The sequence below is a fragment of the Saccostrea echinata genome, unplaced genomic scaffold, assembly GCF_033153115.1.
Source record: "Saccostrea echinata isolate AGI-Se365-2 ecotype Australia unplaced genomic scaffold, CSIRO_AGI_Sech_v1 ptg000008l, whole genome shotgun sequence".
NCBI classification, from domain to species: Eukaryota; Metazoa; Mollusca; class Bivalvia; order Ostreida; family Ostreidae; genus Saccostrea; species Saccostrea echinata.
This window is the reverse complement of record NW_026889757.1, coordinates 3,289,393-3,308,279: the sequence shown is the minus strand read 5'-3', so window position 1 is coordinate 3,308,279 and position 18,887 is coordinate 3,289,393. Positions and strand designations below refer to the sequence as shown.

General features: G+C 33.1%; 1 protein-coding gene across 3 annotated transcripts in view; it reads right to left on the bottom strand.

Annotated features, from left to right (window-relative positions):
* Window positions 1-18,887, bottom strand: part of LOC133180928 (neuroligin-2-like) — a 139,247-nt gene that overhangs the window by 29,128 nt on the left and 91,232 nt on the right. The window contains exon 1 of one of the 3 annotated variants that reach the window (XM_061315384.1): window positions 6,915-7,832. The exons of the other annotated variants lie outside the window; for them this stretch is intronic. Within the exon in view, the coding sequence (XP_061171368.1) occupies window positions 6,915-7,347 (433 nt within the window). The 5' untranslated portion in view covers window positions 7,348-7,832. Of the gene's footprint in view, window positions 1-6,914; window positions 7,833-18,887 lie in introns of those variants that run through there. 3 annotated transcript variants of the gene reach the window in all.

Here is an 18,887-nt window from a genome sequence, read left to right as displayed (position 1 = left end):
TAATCATGGCGGGTAATTGATTTCCTCTGTATTACCGTATTAACCACAACATCAAACCGACATAAAAAAAGCTATATACAAAAGTCCCCTATTATCACTAGATCTTGTTACATGCATACCCTTCAAAGTCAAGCGGCTTTTGATGAATTATACATGAATTTTAAAGCTTTATTCCTTGTTAAATGATGTTCGATAAGAATTCTGGACGTGTTACTCTTTATGAAACAATGTGGGAGCTTTCCGCGAGATGCTTGCATACAAATGTAGTTGACGATATATAAAAATACTTAAGGATTACATGTTCTCAAAGAAGTTAAAGACATGGCATTTTACGCTTAGTATTTACTGGTGCGTAATGTTAATTTATTATTATTCCCATATAAAGCCTTCGGAATGTAAGAGGGAGTAATTCGTACATTGTAATGTTAGTTAAAACCAATACGCATAACTCTTCAAAAATATGATATGGAAATCATGGCATATGAATACGATATCATGCCCATTTCTCTTGCTTCAAGTACATTTGAAATGTCAGATAGCTAGAATTCCTAGATTTGTGAATGTCATCTATATTAAACTTTTGTTAAAAAGAAATTGATGGATTCCAACCAACGCTTCGGATTTAAAACTTTCTGTCAGAAATAGGACATGATGTTACTTTGAAAATTGCTTACATTGTATTCGGTTTATGAAGGAAAATAGCACTTTTTGGTAAAGACGATTGATATACACGTATATACCACTCTGCCTCTCTAAAAAATTAATAAATCCTTGCAATTTAATGAATATTTTTTACTCTTTCTTTTTTAAATACACTTTAAAAATTGTTTCGTTCTGTAATAAATCTTTCCTTTTATTATTATATTACAACTTCAAATTTTGTGTCCGTGTTGACACGTCAAAAGAACATTGAAATTTTCCAACACAGCCTGTATTTATGGTGAAAAGCCTTCCTGTGGTTCTTCTAATTAGATCAGACAAGATATTATGTTAGCATCTTTACAATGCTTAGAGGTACATGGAATTTGCTCTCCCCATTTAGGAACGGAAAACACCTTTATCAGATGTAGAAATTCTTCAAATTACACATTTGCATGTTTACGAGACATCTTCATAAGCATTGTTCAACACCACACGCAACTCTTTGAATCTTTACTACACATAGGTTCTGAAGATGAAATATATTGCATGTGTTCTGACACTTATCACTTTGTGATTCAGCTCTCTTGTTTCTTTTTCAAACACTTCAGAAGGTTCATAACGTATATATATATTTAGTTTAGTATGCTTGTGATTTACAAAGGCAGCGTTATTTTTCCATATCACATTTCCATGCCCATGATATTGATTGGGGGGGGGGGCATATAGTTTTTGGTCTGTCCTTCCGTCTTTCTGTTTGTTTGTTAATCTATTTGTTCGCTTTAACCTTGCCAATAACTTTTGAATGGTTGGCGTTAGAGCTTTTATATTTCACATGTGTATTCCTTGTGACAAGTCCTTCCTTAGGGTACCAACGTACATGTATTTGATCTCGAGACCTTAGAGTTTGACCTCATTTTGCAAAATTTTATCAAGCTTCAACCTTGGCCTTAACTTTTGAACCGTTGCTTTAATATTTCACATGTGTATTCTATGTGACCAGACCTTTCTTTGGGTACCAACAATTTTTAACTTTTGACTTTGACCTTTGAGTTGACCTAGATTTGAAAAAAAAAGTAAATCTTGCCTCTAACTTTAGAACGGTTGGGCTAGGACTTTCATATTTCTTTAATGTATTCCTAGTGACAAGACTTTTCCTTTGGTGTGAATATTTTTCACCTCCTGACCTTGATCTCGGAGTATGACCTGCTTTTAAAAAAACTTTTACTTTGGATATATTTTCTGATAGTTGGTTTTGGCCTTTCATTTGTGTATTCTTTGTGACAAGACCTTTCTTGAGTACCAACATTTTTGAACTCTTAACATTGGCGTTTGACCTACATTTACGAAACTTTAACCTTGGCCTTGAGTTGCCATACAGGGGAATCAGTATTTCACAAACACGTCTTGTTTAGGAGCGGGGAGGGGTTAGAACCATGCAAAAAATCAACAAAATATAAATGAAATCAAAAGTGGATTTAAGATGAGAAAGGTTTTAGTTACATGTAGAATTTTTAGTCAGTACGCATGATTAGAAGATGAGAAACTGGAGTTAAGACAGTACGCATGATCATCAGATGAGAGACTGGGCTTAGTCAGTATATGATCATCAGATGAGAGACGGGGGTTTAGTCAGTACGCATATGATCATCAGATGAGAGCGACTGGGGTTTAGTCAGTACGCATGTTCATCTGATTGCGACTAAAGTTTAGTCAGTACGCATGATTAGAAAGTTTCAACGTCCACAGATGAAAATAATACGACCTATCTGCGGTTGATGTCAATTTGTAAAATTGTTTACCATCTACCATCAATTTTATCAATTTGGCTGTAGTACATCAAAAATAATATTCTAGTGTTTAATATATCTGAGCTTATCCGTACAATTAAGCTGTCTGAATGCATCACTATTACAGGGAACGCAATCAAGCGGTTTTATTGCAAGACCATTTCTTCCTGTCTTTATTCAACCAGTTTGAAAGCTTTATGATTTCTCCACAGGGCTATCTTACTCGTGTTTTGTCGTAATCGTTCTCATGATTTTTCAATAAAAGCCGATTTTCCTTTACTTTGCTTGATGTACTCTGTAAGAAGTCTTTCGCAAATAATTTTTATCTTTACACTAGATTCCTAATGCCACTGTTGTTAACGACTTCGGCCTTTATTCCATTTTTACATTACACAAAATATTCTCATCCAAAGATAGCAATTTTCCTCGTATTCATTCATCGATCAGCATCAAATTCAACTTGTGCATTTAAACACTATATAAATAGTTTTAAATGGCAATGAATAATTTTTAAGTTAAAATTAGCTTTAATGAATGTTGATGTAGGTCATTACAAGTAAAAGGAAAATTCTTACATAGGGCAATGTATCACTGCTATCATTTATGAATTATTTACAGATTTTATACAGTATTTGGAAGACATAAATCTCACTCTGCTTCAAGACAATACTAACATTTTAACATTAACCCAGAATGATTGATGTTACGTTTATTTAGTGGTCCCCAGAGCATTTTCCAATCATAATAGCATGACATCGAAATGTAAGAGGGGCAAACAAATTCGATTTATAGTCATGTTGTGTGAATCTGAAATTATACCTGCAATAGGATTAGGGCATGTAAGTAGTCTTTATTAGTCCCCTACCGGTGAAACCGGAGGGGAACTATAGGTTTCCTCTGAGTCCGTCCGTCTGTCCCTCTGTCTGTCTGTCAGTCTGTCCCACTTAGTTTTCCGCACTTTTTTCTAAACGCTTGCAGATATTGAGCTGATTTTTGGTATGTGAGTGTATCTTCATGAGTTACAGATCAAGTTTGCATTTCTTTCCGCTTCAATGATTTTTGGCGGAATTACGACCTTTTCAATTTTTCAGAGTTTTCCGCAATTTTTTTCTAAACGCTTGCAGATATTGCGCTGTTTTTTGGTATGTGACTTTACCTTGATGAGTTATAGATCAAATTTGCATTTCATTCCGCTTCATTGATTTTTGACGGAATTATGGCATTTTCAATTTTTAGCGGGAACCAGATGACACTTGCCGGTAGGGGACTAGTATTGCAATACTCTCGGAATGCTTGTTTCTGTAGAATTCCTGTACATGTGAGCATCGTTTCTCACGATTAAAACACGTTTTTATTATATAGAACAAAGGATAAGTCAAATTGATATGCAATTCTGTATTTTAATGATAAAATAACATTGAAAAATCTGTTTTGTGAATGATATGTCGAAAAATACCAAATGTCTCTAAAAAATTCTCTCAGTCCTATTTCAGTACCTATCATGAATCCAACTCCTTTTTCTCGTCACTTAATACATGCAAGTCTTTGTATGACGTTCATACACTTGAGATGAAAGTGAAAAAAAAATCATATTTAGAAGACAAACAGTTAGATAAAATCTTAAACACTTAATAAGGAAGTAAAATTTAATTCCCACATGGAAGGAAATTTTGACATTCAAGTTGTGTTTTTAGCATTGTTTTGATAAGCAAATTTTACGCAGTAAAATTTATACACAAATACTATGGAGACATTCTGTAGCAAATTTAAGGCGGATAATCACTCAGAATGAGTGATAATTAAAAAAATAATGGCTAAAAGTTTCCTGATATGAGACCCAAGAGAAATTTTAGTACGTACAATAGAACAAAATAGAAAGAGATTTGAATGTATAAACCTCTTAGACAAGAATAGATATGGGATACCTTTATCCGAGCAGGCACGTGGTATCGTTTTTGAAAGGGAGGGGCGGAAAATAATTAAAAAGTTACCTGAAAAATTGGGGAGAAAATTTTCCAGACTAGAAAATTTTATTCTTGGGGGCATACATTAACATGGAAGCTTTTGACTACACTGTATATACTGCAACAAAGCTGGGGGTCCTTTTAATGAACATTTTCATCTAAATCAAAAGTTAAACATTATGTTTGGGGAAAATAGGAGGTCTTTCTTCCCCCTACCGATATTATGTGCCTGCCAAACTACATATCAAACTTAACTCAAATTTTATTATATAGCTTGTTCCCTTTGTTGCACGCAACCTTTGATTTTTAGAAAAATTTTCAATTACTATATGAAACTGGCGTATACTTCTTCATGTCTATAGAATTCTCGCATTACTATGACCAGTAGGAAACAGTGCAAACACTTAAAACATTTGTAATACTTGCAAGGCCATATAAAAATACACTCTCACGACGGATGACACAAAACATTCTGAATCGTAATAAAATACATTTAATAACGTTCGTAAAGTCATACATGTATTAAGAAAGTCGGGTTGTAAATTGTTATTTTTATTTCTAGGAAAAAGTAAAATTTTCCAAAATCACTTCATGTTACATTGGATTACTTGTAAGAAGTACCAATGCATGCACACTGACATTCTGAATATTTGTTATAACGTTGTGTCTGCTAGCCAGGATTGGAACTATTTTTTTTTTCAGAGAATTTGTGTGATGAGTACCTGGCTTTAGTGCATGTATAATGATAATATCTGACTTCAGTAACAATAAATGCCTATTTTTAGTAATAATGTATAATATAATAATACATCTTGAATAGAAAGTAAACATTAATTGTATATATTAAAAATTAGATTCTTAAATTAAAATTTTATTTTACAAAAAACCTACACCCCACCCCACCCCCACAAAAGTAGAGGGTCTAATAGATGCTAAAAAAGTATTACAGTAGATGTTACTGTCTATATACTTTAAAGTATCCTAAGAATCTTTTTACATGAAGCACGGCGAACCGTTTCCTTCTAATTTCACGCTTCATTTGGTTTATCAATGAGACGTGAATCGTGATACCTATACAATTACTACTTCATCTGAACTTTCTGGTATAGAACTCGGTCCTTAAAGTTCATTGAAATGGATGCTTTTTCACCATGATTAATGCCATTATTTTTATTTTACTGCCATGATATCAAAGACGTGTCTTATATTCTATGAGAGGAATGCCAAACGCTATTAGAAATTTTATATAAGGTTTCATTTTGCTTTTAATCAAATATGGTTAACGATGGTGTTGAAGTAAAAGAACACGTCAACGCATAGAACAAAGTACTGTACTTCACAGAGAGAGATCCGAGAAAATCAGAAAGCAGAACTGTTTTACATTAAATGATTAATGTTTCAAAGTTCAAACCAATGCATGCTCCAGCAGTGGTGAGCTCTCAAAGAACAATACAATTGACTGATTTCTAACAAACAAAAAGTAAATTTAGATATATTCTTGAATTATATTAAGATAATACTGATACACAATTTGTATGTATTGTTATATATGCAAGGAAAATTAAAATTTTAATGCTGAAGGAAGACAGCCAAAACAACTGTAAAGAGATCCCATTCCTGAAATTGTTCGGTTGTACGGATAGACATAATATATGAACAAATCTGGTTGTTTGATTAACAAGATTGATGATACTAAAATAGACATCAGCAAATTAATTTTGCCCACTAGTGACTGAGTAACAAAAACTAATCTTTGTACAGCGTTTCAATGAAAAGTACCATGAAAAGATCGAAGGCATTTCTGTTTTTTAGGAAAAACAAGGTTAATCTCATGTTATGTTGACTTATTCCCTGTCTACCGTAAGATGGACATTTTTAAAGAAAACTTTCGTCCTTTCATCTTTAATTTTTGATAAAAAAAAATATTATTTATTGCAAACTTAATTATTAATTTAACATCTGCGTTCATAAGAGATATGCGAAATATTCAATATGATGGAATCTTTACTGCATGGAGCTATTCCTCTCTCTCTCTCTCTCTATATAAATTCTTATATATATATATATATATATATATATATATATATATATATATATATATATATATATATATATATATATATATATATATATATATATAAATTCTTTTAGATAGACAGAGAGAGAGAGAGAGAAAGTTTGTGAAATATTCCAATACTGTCAGACATTCTTGTACATTCAGTACACGGTTATGTACAGTCATTGTATTTCAAATAATTAGCGTTATTTTTGTATTTCAAATTACGATATAATTTGATACAAAAAAGAGTAACTGTCTTATTATATTATATATTTTTTTAAAAATGTTCATATTGTCAACAAGATTAGGTAGATATGACTTTTTTTATCCACGTAAAAATTTTTAAATAATGGAAATTACATTTATACTTTTAGGAGTAATGTTTACGGATGAGCTATAACCTTTAGATATTTTTTGACAATTTTAAGGAGGAAAATTTAATTCCATTTGGAACCCGCTTACCTTTCACAGGAACATGTACATTGAGAGACAGGCAATCTTCTCTCTGATTTTTCAAATAGTATGCATTCAAATGGTTTATACGTTCCCTCAGGAAATCTGGCAGAAAAATGTTCTGCAATGGACGCAAGCGCCGTTGGGAACATGGGGCCGAATAAGCTACCCGATTGTCTGTGCGATCCCATATTTTATAAGATCCTCTAGGAGGCATGAACCTAAGGCTACCGGAAGTGAAATGATACTCAATTCCCCGGAAAACTTCCGTCTTTCCCAGCCCAGTATACTCCGCAAACTCTATTTCTAATCCTCGTATATTTCCTTGGGGTGTATTTACGACAGTCTGCCCCAACTTGTTACTGACAAAATCTCCATAACGAACAGCGTCCACTAAAACTACCCACGAGAAACACATAAGCACATTCCATGATGCCATCATACCATAGCACACCGCATGGTTTAATCAATCTGATTTGCGAAAATCAAAGATTTAAAGCTTTCAGTGAATATTGACATCAATACAGCGTATCTGTATATGAGAGAAAATAAACAGAGTTGTTACTAAATAAAATTAATCCTCTGGCAACAATTATTAGATGCAATACATGCCCACACAATATGTTTTAACACTAAATACGTTTGTTAAACTCATAATTGCACTCAGAGAATCGTCCGGGAAAACACATGGTGTGATGGATGTTATTTCCACCAATTCTGTTCTTTAGAGTAAAAAACAAGCTCCAGAATGATAGGTTTCTCATAGAGTGAACATATATTGGTTTTCTCACAGATTTTTTAGGTGTACCTTTTCATTTCACTGGCAAATAACCTGATGTTCGGGCACAAGCTGGTATTGTAAGATTTGATGTTCTTGGCAAATTGAAAGTCGATCTCGGCTCATCATAACCGCGTACTGCTCACAGACGGAAGAAGCTATCATGCAGAAATCTTTCTATCTCATTGAGAGAGAAAGAGAGACATTCAACAAACAAGACAGAGAAACGAAACAACTACACAACAATACATCTTCTGAAAAAAAAGGAAATAGGAATTTTATCCAATCCTCCCGAAATGCATAATTTATACCATTTTTCTAGAGAGCGGTGATTAAGCATTGATGTTTATAAATTTTAAAACCGAAATATTTAAAGATGTCAAGAGGAATACATTTCAAGTCACGCAATTCTGGCGGGTGTTGGTGAAGAGGCAGACTGATCAAGTTATATTCCTCTCCTCGCGCCTCTCACGTGTCGTGTCTCGATTGACGCCGCATGACAGTCCATCCATCGGACGTTCGTATACGTAACTGATTAGATGTATTGTAGTGCATTAAACGATTGCTGTTCTCTTGAATAAGAAATTGCTTCAGTGAAGAGTAATAAGGCCGAAGTAGGTCGATATTTGGAGAAAATCATTTTATTGATGTCTTAGTACTTTTTGGTTTTATGGGGAGTGTATATAAGGTCTGAATAATTAATTCTAGTTAAGATTTCACTGAAATATCCCTTAAAAACTTTCATAATGATAACTTCATTCAAAATTAAACAGTAATAGTTGTTTTTCAAATTCGTTTTTAAAATGTAGTGTCAAAGAATGTTTCCTCAAATCTTATTACTATGTTTCAGCTATGGCTTAATGGCATTTTGTCGTCAAATTTTCTTAAATCAATACTATAGGTGCCAACAAAAGATATATGATGTCCGCAATTTGTTGTCAGATATAGGTTCCATCTTGGCTCAGCAAAAACCGAGGACCTTCACAATAAACTAAGCGCAGGGGAAGCCTATATAGGAAAAGTCAAACATACTGTAGGGTAGTATGAAAGCCGTTGAAATCGGTCCAAGACACGGCGATATTGACATGTTATTTCCTGGGGACAGACAATAAGATCGGGTTTGGTTCATGCGGTGAATATTGCTTACTCGCCTTTATCATTTTGTTTTATTCCCATCAAACCAGAAAGACATTCCAATTAAAACGTTCCGTAACACAACCTTTAACTTATGATTTTTCATCAAGATAAGAAATTATATATAGTTTGTTAAATGAGTTTCACAAAAGAACCGTTATCTTTACGTGTATGATTTCGTCTTTTATTCTGAACACGATATAATTCATGTCATACTTGAGAAGATAATGGCATTTATTTATATCTCAAGTTTACTATCTCATCAGATGTTTGTTTTTAAGAACAATGATATATACACACTATCTACATTTAATTGATTGCTTCAGTAATTTTTTTTTTTACTCAAACGATTTCGCTATATACATTAAGCTATCAGATATACAAAGTAAAATGCAAAATAAAATAGTTTTTTACTCATTTCTCTTTTTAAAAAAAAGTCTTGATAAAGCGCTAACTTTGTTTGAAAGTCATAATTTAGCTTTATTTTCAGTATTTGATAGGTATAAATAAGCAAAATAACAAAATTCAAGTAGGCAAATTCATTTCAAGATCTTCCACAATACCAGGAAGTCACGCTAAAAGTAATATTCAGTTAAACTACTGCTTTCCAATATGTCAAACAAAAAATCTGGATATTCATAATGAAACAACGCCCATGTTTTCCACAGACACAACAGTTTCCTTTTGTTTTAAGAAATGGTGGTAGCGTTATTGCTGTGACGATGGATGCACCATGTATTTCTTTCTTGGTCCAGTGAAGAGCTTCCGATCACGAACACTGCGTTATTACGACAGACACAAAGAGATATATTGTTTCCGGTAAACTCGATGCAGTTCCTATAAAATCATGCGCTCTCTTCACGCATTTCCCCTTTTTCTCTTATTCGAAGCCATCATTGTATTGGGAAAATTACAATACATGATACGAAAGAAAAAAAGTGGTATTATTCTGTTTTTGCATTGACCATTATTGAGTTTGTGTTGAATCTTTTTTTTTATTCCTACACATCATCACTATCTATCAGTAAGTGCTAATTAAGCAGCAGTATGTATGCATAACTTTCAAATCCAAACTAACCACATGGGTAGATAAAGAGTAATTTATTCATTAGAGATTGGGGAAAAAATCAGACAGCAAATACCAAAAACTGATAAACCAGTGAAGGCAAGAACAAAAGGCCAGACAGTGCCCTGTCTTTTTACATATATGTTATTGTTCACGACAATATACATAAATGGAGACATTCATTTAGTGCATGAACATCAAATTATCATCGTTTCGAAAAGCCTTTGGTTAGAACATCATTGCAATATCATACTGAAACACCTTAAAACATTATATGTCTTTTAATGATATTTTTTGTTTAAAGAGGCTGGGGGGTTGTGGTCATTTTTAGACTATATTGATCTCCTTTAGAAGAAGAGCTCCATATGAAGATATAGAAAATGATCAAATTTTAAAACTAAAATTTTTGAAATTTTTCTTTACCAAATGATAGTTGACAGCTTAAGATATCATATCTAAAAAATTAAGTTAAATCTGGTGGTTAATTTGTTGACCCCCAAGCCTCCTTAAATGTAATTTCACGTGTATCATGTGTTAAATATATTTTATTGAATTTGAACCTTTAAAATTTCGTGAATCTATCATGATACCAGAGTCAAGGAACATTTTGTTCTAGAGTTGATCCTTACGTAGTGGGCAAATCCCACTATAGATGACTTAGATACCAGTGATTCGGATGAAGCCGTGTAGAAGGTGCTGGCACGAAAAAAAGGTCCCTCACTGCTCAATGGCCATAAGTACAGGTCTAAATTTGCAGCCCTCCACCGGCAATTGGGGGTGTCCCAACATGAATGAAAAATTCTCGAAGGGGTGTAAAGAAAACAGTCACGAGATAGATAATTGCTGTACATGTAGGAGTTTCTAGTGCAATGTGGAAAGATATTTTCTTTCTTGTTTCTATTTCATGAATAAAATCTCAAAAGCAGGCATTTTACAGACATCCCTTTAAATATTTCTGAATTGAGGGATATTGCAGTTTATGCTTAGGCTGACAACAACTTTTTCCTGTAAACTTCTCATAATTTGTGATTATCAACAACTTTCGATTTTACAATTCTGTGCTAATTCGCGAATAACTTATACAAACAAATAAATGGTAATGATAATACCTTTGAATCAATATAGACCCAGTAAATACCATGTACAGTATTATGAAAAAATGGGTGTTTCCAAATATAAGAAATTCTCGCTGAAAAACGCAATTAGAGACAGTATCTATATTAACAAAATACCTTCATTTTATTTGAATTTTATGTGGAACAGTGTGAAACAGTCACTTTGTACATGTATCTCATATATGATAAATAATTAAGCAAAGTGCATAGTTAAACCTGTGATATTGGTTCGGGTAGATGTTGATGATTATTAGGTCTACAAGTTCTCAAGTCAGTATTGCATTTTGTATCAATTACTGAATACAAAAAAGAAATTCGCTCGTTAACGTATAAACTTGAAAAAATCAAAATTATTCATTGATCTATAATTCACTGGTTTTTTAAAATACTTTCATTTACGAATTATCACAGCTTGTTTCAGAGAAATATACTAGTAATAAATCCGAGAAATATAGGAAACCATGAATTAATTATTAGATGCATGTATCTCAAACGAAACGTTATTTTCCGTGTTTAGAATAGATAAGATATGTTTTATTACTAATTCAGTGCCCAAGCATAAAGAGAACAAACTTACAAGAGAAAGGCCTAAAATATAGTTGAAAGAATATATATGTGTCTTGAAAATAAGGGGTACATCTTAACTTTCACAGAAAATGTACCTATAGATCCCGGGTACCGCAATTCATAAAACTTAGGGAATATGATTAGATTAGACAGAACGCTTCTGATATGAAGTTGTTGCAACATGTAAAACGTCAGCCTCACGACAGGAAGTGCATGTTACAAGAAACATACAACTCCTCAACAACATAAAGCTAGTCTCTTCCAGAAGGATTAACACATCCAGCATATGCTACAGATCTGGAAGTCAATGCACTACCGAGAAATTTTATACCCGCCCCATTTGTTTTTGCATAAAAATAGCGCATTGTGAAAACCTTTATTGCACATGCTGGATATTTAAAATATACAGTATATTTAACAGCAAACGGTTAAAACCTGAAGACTGACTGCTTTGAATCAAAGCAACAAGGCCACCCATTATTCAGGAAACATCTCGAAGAAAAAAATCACAACATCATTATCCTTGTGGCAATATACATACTTTGGCTTCCGATAAATTATTCGCCAAAATATTTGGATTTTGTTGCCAATCAATAAACATTCGTGATGTTTCGTAGAAATTTTGGGATTAGCAATTCAAATTTTTAACTAAATGTGAAAAAGAACCTTTGATATCGAACATTCCTAAAATTCAAAGACTAATTGACTGTAGAAATGTAAATATTTGTTCATTAATTTTTAAAGAACATTTTCTTCTTTGAGGTGATTGAAATCAAACACAGTTTCAATGACAAGTAGCCGATTATATTATCGTCCTATTTAATCTGGTTTCTACTTGCATATATTTTAATACGACAAAATAAGTCGATGTTTAACAAATAAAAATAGTAGGGAAGAGCTATGAATTCATTATCAAAGAGAGGATCCTTAGAGGGAATTACAAAATAAGACATTCTTAAAACAGACCAATAATTTCTTTAATTAAAACAGGTTGGTTGTCGTACATAAATTACAAGTTTATGATGTACATTTATACTTAGTCTAATGTCCGTGTTAATGTCCATTGAATATATTATCAAATATAACGAACAATATATGTAACGTAACCGTTATTCCATGTCTACAAAAACACCTATATAAGCCTATATTATTATACAGTTAAAGTATATCAGGGAGTTAGCAAGATTCCAGTTCCCCAAGGCCAGGACTATTTCCCGAGGCGAAGCCGAGGGAAATAGTCCTGGTCGAGGGGAACTGGGATCTTGCTTACTCCCACAATGATATACTTTTAACTGTTTTATTATACCGATACAAACGTAAAATTTAGAGGATTCAGATATCGTTATTTCATAGCAGGGAATAAGCTCACTGAACTAACACACGGGGATTAGTCCATTCAAATATCATACCAACGTAAAAGTAAAATCTAGACGATAACGGATAAAAGGGAATTAGCTTTTGATGCAGGGATTAGCTCACTTGACTAACGCACGGGGAATAGTCCATTCATAACGATTTCTAGGGAATTAGTCACATCTTACGATCTGATGTTAGATAGGGAAAAAATCAGTAGAGGTATAATAAAGAATTTTTCACCTACATGTATGACTAAGTCCCCGGTTATTGTGTTTAAAAATCCAAGTTTTTAAAGGGATTTGCACATTTTACATTTACCATATTTATTAATGGTGATGAGATATTTTCATTGTTTTCCAGCCTTCGTTGATTATAATAAATCATAATTTTTTCGTTGAAAAATACATTTACATGTGTCATGAGTGAAATTTCTTCAACAACAACAAAAAGAAGCCCACGAGACATAACGCTCATCTGAGAAACTATTGTCCTTCTGTTCTTTATCAGCAGATTTGTTCCCTATATATTCCTATGTAAAATAAAGATAAAATATGGTTGCCCCGCCCTACCCAGAGCCGCACCGCATCCCCATGTGTCATGATTTGCACAAACTTGAATCTGAAGACGCTTCCATATAAATACATGTATGACTAACCAAGGTTTTGCCATTCTTAATAAACAGACTTTAAAAGACTTTACCTACATATTCTTATGTATTACTTTTATTGCCCTTTGTGGCCCCATCCCTATGACCCGGGGGTCATGATTTGAACAAACTAGAATCTACACAACCTGAAGATGCTTCAGTATAAATAATAACTTGCTGTTCCTGAGAAGAGTTGTAAAAATTTTTCTATATATTCCTATGCAAAACTGATCGCCCAACCCTACACCGGGGGTCGGTCATGGTTTGAACAAACTTGAAGCCACACGACCTGAGGATGCTTCCATATAAATCTGACTATCACTACTTTGCTGTTCTAGAGAAAAAGAATTTTAAAGTTTTTTTTGTATGTATTCTTTTGTAAAACTTTGATCGCCGAAAGTGGCCCCTCCCTATCCCAGGGGGTCATGATTTGAACAAATTTCAATCTACACTATCCCAGAAAGCTTTCACATAAGTTTCTTCGTTTCTGGCCTGGTGGTTCTTGAGAAGAAGATTTTGATATGACCCCACCCAATTTTCACCATTTCTTATTTTTTCTCCCCTCGGAAGAGGGTATGGCCCTTCATTTGAATAAATTTTAATCCCCTTTACCCAAGGATACTCTGCGTCAAGTTTGGTTGAAATTGGCCCAATGGCTTGGGAGATGAAGATGAAAATGTGCAGAGTTTACAAGGACAACGCAACTGACGACAAAGACAAAGGACGATGTTCCATCGGTCTATTTTGACAAAAAAAAATTGCCCGAAAAATCAACCTTTGACGGAGAAATCTAAAATTGTGTTCTTAACCAGAGGGGTATCTTCAGACTTCAAAGCATTGAATATTTTCATTACATGTAGCCATGACGCCATATGATAAATATGACATCATGAAAATGGACTAAATTCAACATTTCCATGATTTATACAGAAAAAAGTGTATATTACATCGATATTTTGAGTAAAGTCACCAAGCGCAGGTCTGCTTTTGATGTAATGTGTAGAATGATTATATCTATGAAATAAATGAATATTGTTATGGAGCAGGTTTGTGCTCTATAAATTATAAACTATATATAAGGTAAAAATTGAGCAAATTTTGTTCACTTTGTCCTCTTTCTGAAAAATAACGGAAAATCCGAATAGTTTGTGACGTCATAGAAACAAAAACTGCCAATAACCTACTTCGAAACTATAATATTTTTTGTTAATTCAGAATTTTCATACAATATATACAATTCAGCACGTTTCATGAAATTTTCAAAAATTAACTTTTATGGGGGCAAAAATAAGCATATACCGCATATAGCTCTTTCGATCAGGAAAGCTCTCTTGTGCCTTCGGCTCAGGTGAGCTAAAGATCTATGACATTGATAACGTTTTAGAGACGTTCCTGTTATCGTGCGTGTGTTACATTTAGAAACTGTAAATGTAATTAAGAATGTCAATAGGAAATTCTAATCAGTGAAGAAATCAATGTTACATTTGAAATTATTATATAATTTAGATAACAAATCTGCAATATAAATTATGTCCTAACACGGTGCCATTAGTTCAATCAATAGATTAACACTGTGTGGATTATAGGTTACCGAGTACCTGCTATGCTAAAACAGAAACCCAGAATGGATTGTTCTCCTTTATATATGTAGGACGTGTGCAGAATGTGTACAGTATTACAGATAAAAAGACCCTTATTTATTGATAATACGGGCTTTACAATTAACGATCAATTCTACATAATATGAATTAAAGAATCGTTTCAAGTCATCCATTCGATTTTGGATCGAATGGCTTACCGATTTACTGATTTTCAAACAAAAATTTTTGTTAAGAAAAACTGTCCATGTTATTATGCCGAATGTGTTTAATTGATCTTAATATTAATTGTCCCTAACCATTCAAACATATTCATATAACACATCCCAGAAACATACTTGCTAGTCATGTGACGTGTGTGCCGTGTTCAAATTTTATTCACTTCTTAATTCTCTAAACATATCCATTTCTCAAACATAACCATAACCCCTGAGCTATGGAATGGTATCTATTGATGTTCGACTGTACATTTTTAAGAGCTATGTCTAGCAATCCATTTCTTTTACTCCCAGAAGCTCGGAATAAATTACTAAAAGTGTTTAATTGCACCAAAATGTTTTTGTTATTCTAGAGCGAGCGGATAATTCAATTATTACACTTGAAGCAGTACACAGATAGAAGGTCAGAGAGTCAATTAAAAATATCATTAAAGTACTTAAATGTCAGAGTACATGGGACTTTATGTTATTTGTATTGAAGAACTGATTCTTTTTATGAATAAACAAAGGAAATATTAGATATAATACTATAGTATTGTTTAATTAATAATCAAATTTCAATCAACATTTATTGCAGCCCGGAGGACCGGGCTGCTCTATACATATAAGTTTAAGTGTTGGTATATGGGGATTGAGGTGGGAGAAGTTATTCAGAATTAAAGGTTTTCTAAACATTAATAAGATTGTTAATCAGAATGTTCTTTCCCTTTATCAATTACGAGATACACAATAATTTTACTTCCATAAAGTGAATCTGTAAAAATATATATGTTTTTCATATTTAATATATGAAGTTGCTTATCATTTACTATCGAAAAAACGACAGGTCCCTTTTTTTAGAACATCGAATTTTACTTACCGCATAAAAACGTAAAAACGTACTTTACACAGTTCGTGTTTTATAATCTTAAAGTGAAAGACATTTTTGAAAATAGGTGATGCATGTGTCTGGTTTCAAATTATATTTTATGCAGCCAACATTTACTTGAGGAATTGATAAAGTTTAAAAGGGTATCGTTTTTGTTCGATTTTCATCCGACTATAAGTTTTCAAAATAGTCTCTACTATCGTCTCCATCATTTAGACGCATGCATTTTTCACACATATCGAAGCGGTTTGATGATCAAGACTCATTTCCATTGTTTACTTTATTTATTTCCCGGGCGACAATTGATGGTTACATCAATGTTTTCTTGTTACATTTAGTTTTGAATGGAGAGGGGTAGTCTTGTTTAAAACTATGTCAATTAAGTTTAAATTTAATTCGCATATTGAACTTTTACCCTCATCCCTTACTGTGGCAAAATCAAATTCAATGCACGTATTCAACAATTTAAAACTATACTGTACTAATTGATAATTAGTTAACAAATTGCCTTTAGCTTATTGAGAGGGTACACTATCCCATAAAAATCATTGCCTCAGTTGCGCCTCCCTAGTCCTGGGGCTTGAATTAAAAAAAATTATTATATGCTGAAAATTGGAATTCTCCTTTTAATATAAGTAAATTTGTTTCCATTATTTAACTTTTACCCATTCTCTAATAGAGAACCAATAGCAAAGAGCTATCAATTGAACACAACCGAATAAAATAACCATGTTTTCGTATCAACTTGAGGAATTGTTCACCTGCTGTTCTTGTTCTATAAAATTTGTTCATAAGTATTCAAAGTAAAATCAAAATCTATATTTTTACTTCTTGGTAATGCTTGCATATTAGTATAACTAATCATGACCCTGTTGGTTTCCACAATAAGTTTTTCTGTATAAGTATATATTCCTACATGTATATACACAGCTTAACGATTTTATTGAAGCTCCATCTCTGTTTTAACAGCATATATATTAATTCCCTTTGGACAGAGGCATGATGCTTTAAATATTATCAAACTTAGATTTCTTTCGTCCAAGGTGGCTTTTTGCTTAGATGGTTCTAGAGAAGAAAATTTAAGCCGACTAACAGAGAGGCAGACCAGTGGGTAACAAACTGAACATGCAAATTCAAAGAATTGTGGTCCCCCGCCTTCGGTATCTTAGTGGATTGGATGCCATTATTTATGGTATATTGTAACTGTCTTGTTTGTGTGTCCTGTCTTGTCTGTGCATCATATAAAAAGACATAAATTATTGAATTAATAACACTTATGGCAAAGATTATAGCTTCTCATAACTACATCAAACTTCAAGATCAAGGTCATGAGGTCGATGATGTCAACTATTATAATACAATCCGAAAGGTCTTGTTACAAGTAATGCACATGTGAAAAAAATATCAAAAACAAGAGTTAACAATCGAAAAGGTCTTGAAACAGGTAATGCACATATCAAATGTAAATGCCATATCTTCTCTCAATCAAAAGTTATCAGCAATGTTAAAGTTTTTGAAAATTAGGTCAAACTTCAAGGTCATGGGGTTAAAAATCATACTACATTTGGAAATGCTGTCACAGGTAATGCACGTTTCAAATACAAATGCCCTATTTTCGCTCCTTCAAAAGTTAGCAGCACTGGTAAAATGTTTGAAAATTAGGTCAAACTTGAAGGTCAAGGTCACGGGGTCAAATATGATCGCACATTCGCCAACATTTTTACATAGGTAATGCACTTGTCAAATATGAATACCCTACCACATGGCATTCAAAAGCAATCACCAAATTTAAAATTTTTGAAAATTAGGCCAAACATGAGGTCAAGGGGTCAAAAGCCATAGCATGCTCAGAAACTTCTTGTCACAGGTAATGCAATTATTAATATGAAAGCCCTATCTTTTCTCGATCAAAAGTTATAAGCAAAGATATTTTTTTGAAAAGTAGGTCAAACGTCCAGGTCAAGGCCACGGATTCAAAATTCATAACATATTTGGAAAGATCTTGTCACAGGTAATATACATGTTTAATATGTAAGCCTTTTCTTTTGTCATTTGAAAAGTTATGACCAATTTAAAGTAATGTTAAGATTTTTGAAAAGTAGGTCAAATTTCAAGGTCACGGGGTCAAAAACCATATCATATTTGGAAAGGTTTTATCAGTGGTAATGTACATGTGAAATATGAAAGTCCTATCTCTTCTCATTCAAAAGTTATGACCAAGGTTAGGTTTTTGTGGCAGACAGACTGACAGACTAACAGACGAATGAGATTTAATGTCCCCTCGCTTTCGCGAAAGCGGGGGACAATAATAGAGAGACAGGCCGTGGAAAACAAACACACCTCAGGCCAACTTTAAAATAATTTTTGTTTGTCCTCTCCCCACTCAGGACGAAAATATAGGGTCGGTAGGTAGGTGAGATATTTTGTCCACAGAAAATTTCAATTTCAATGCTGAATTTTCAAATTCTGTTTTCCAGAATGCAAAAAAAAAAAAAATAGCTTCCTGGAAGTTAAAAAAAGTTTTGAGTCGTGCAATTTTCAGCCAGTCAGTCGGGAGTGGCAACCAAACAATTTTTGAAAGATGGCCCCAATTAGAAAATTTAATGAATATTTGGAACAGGTGAGGTAAAATAAAA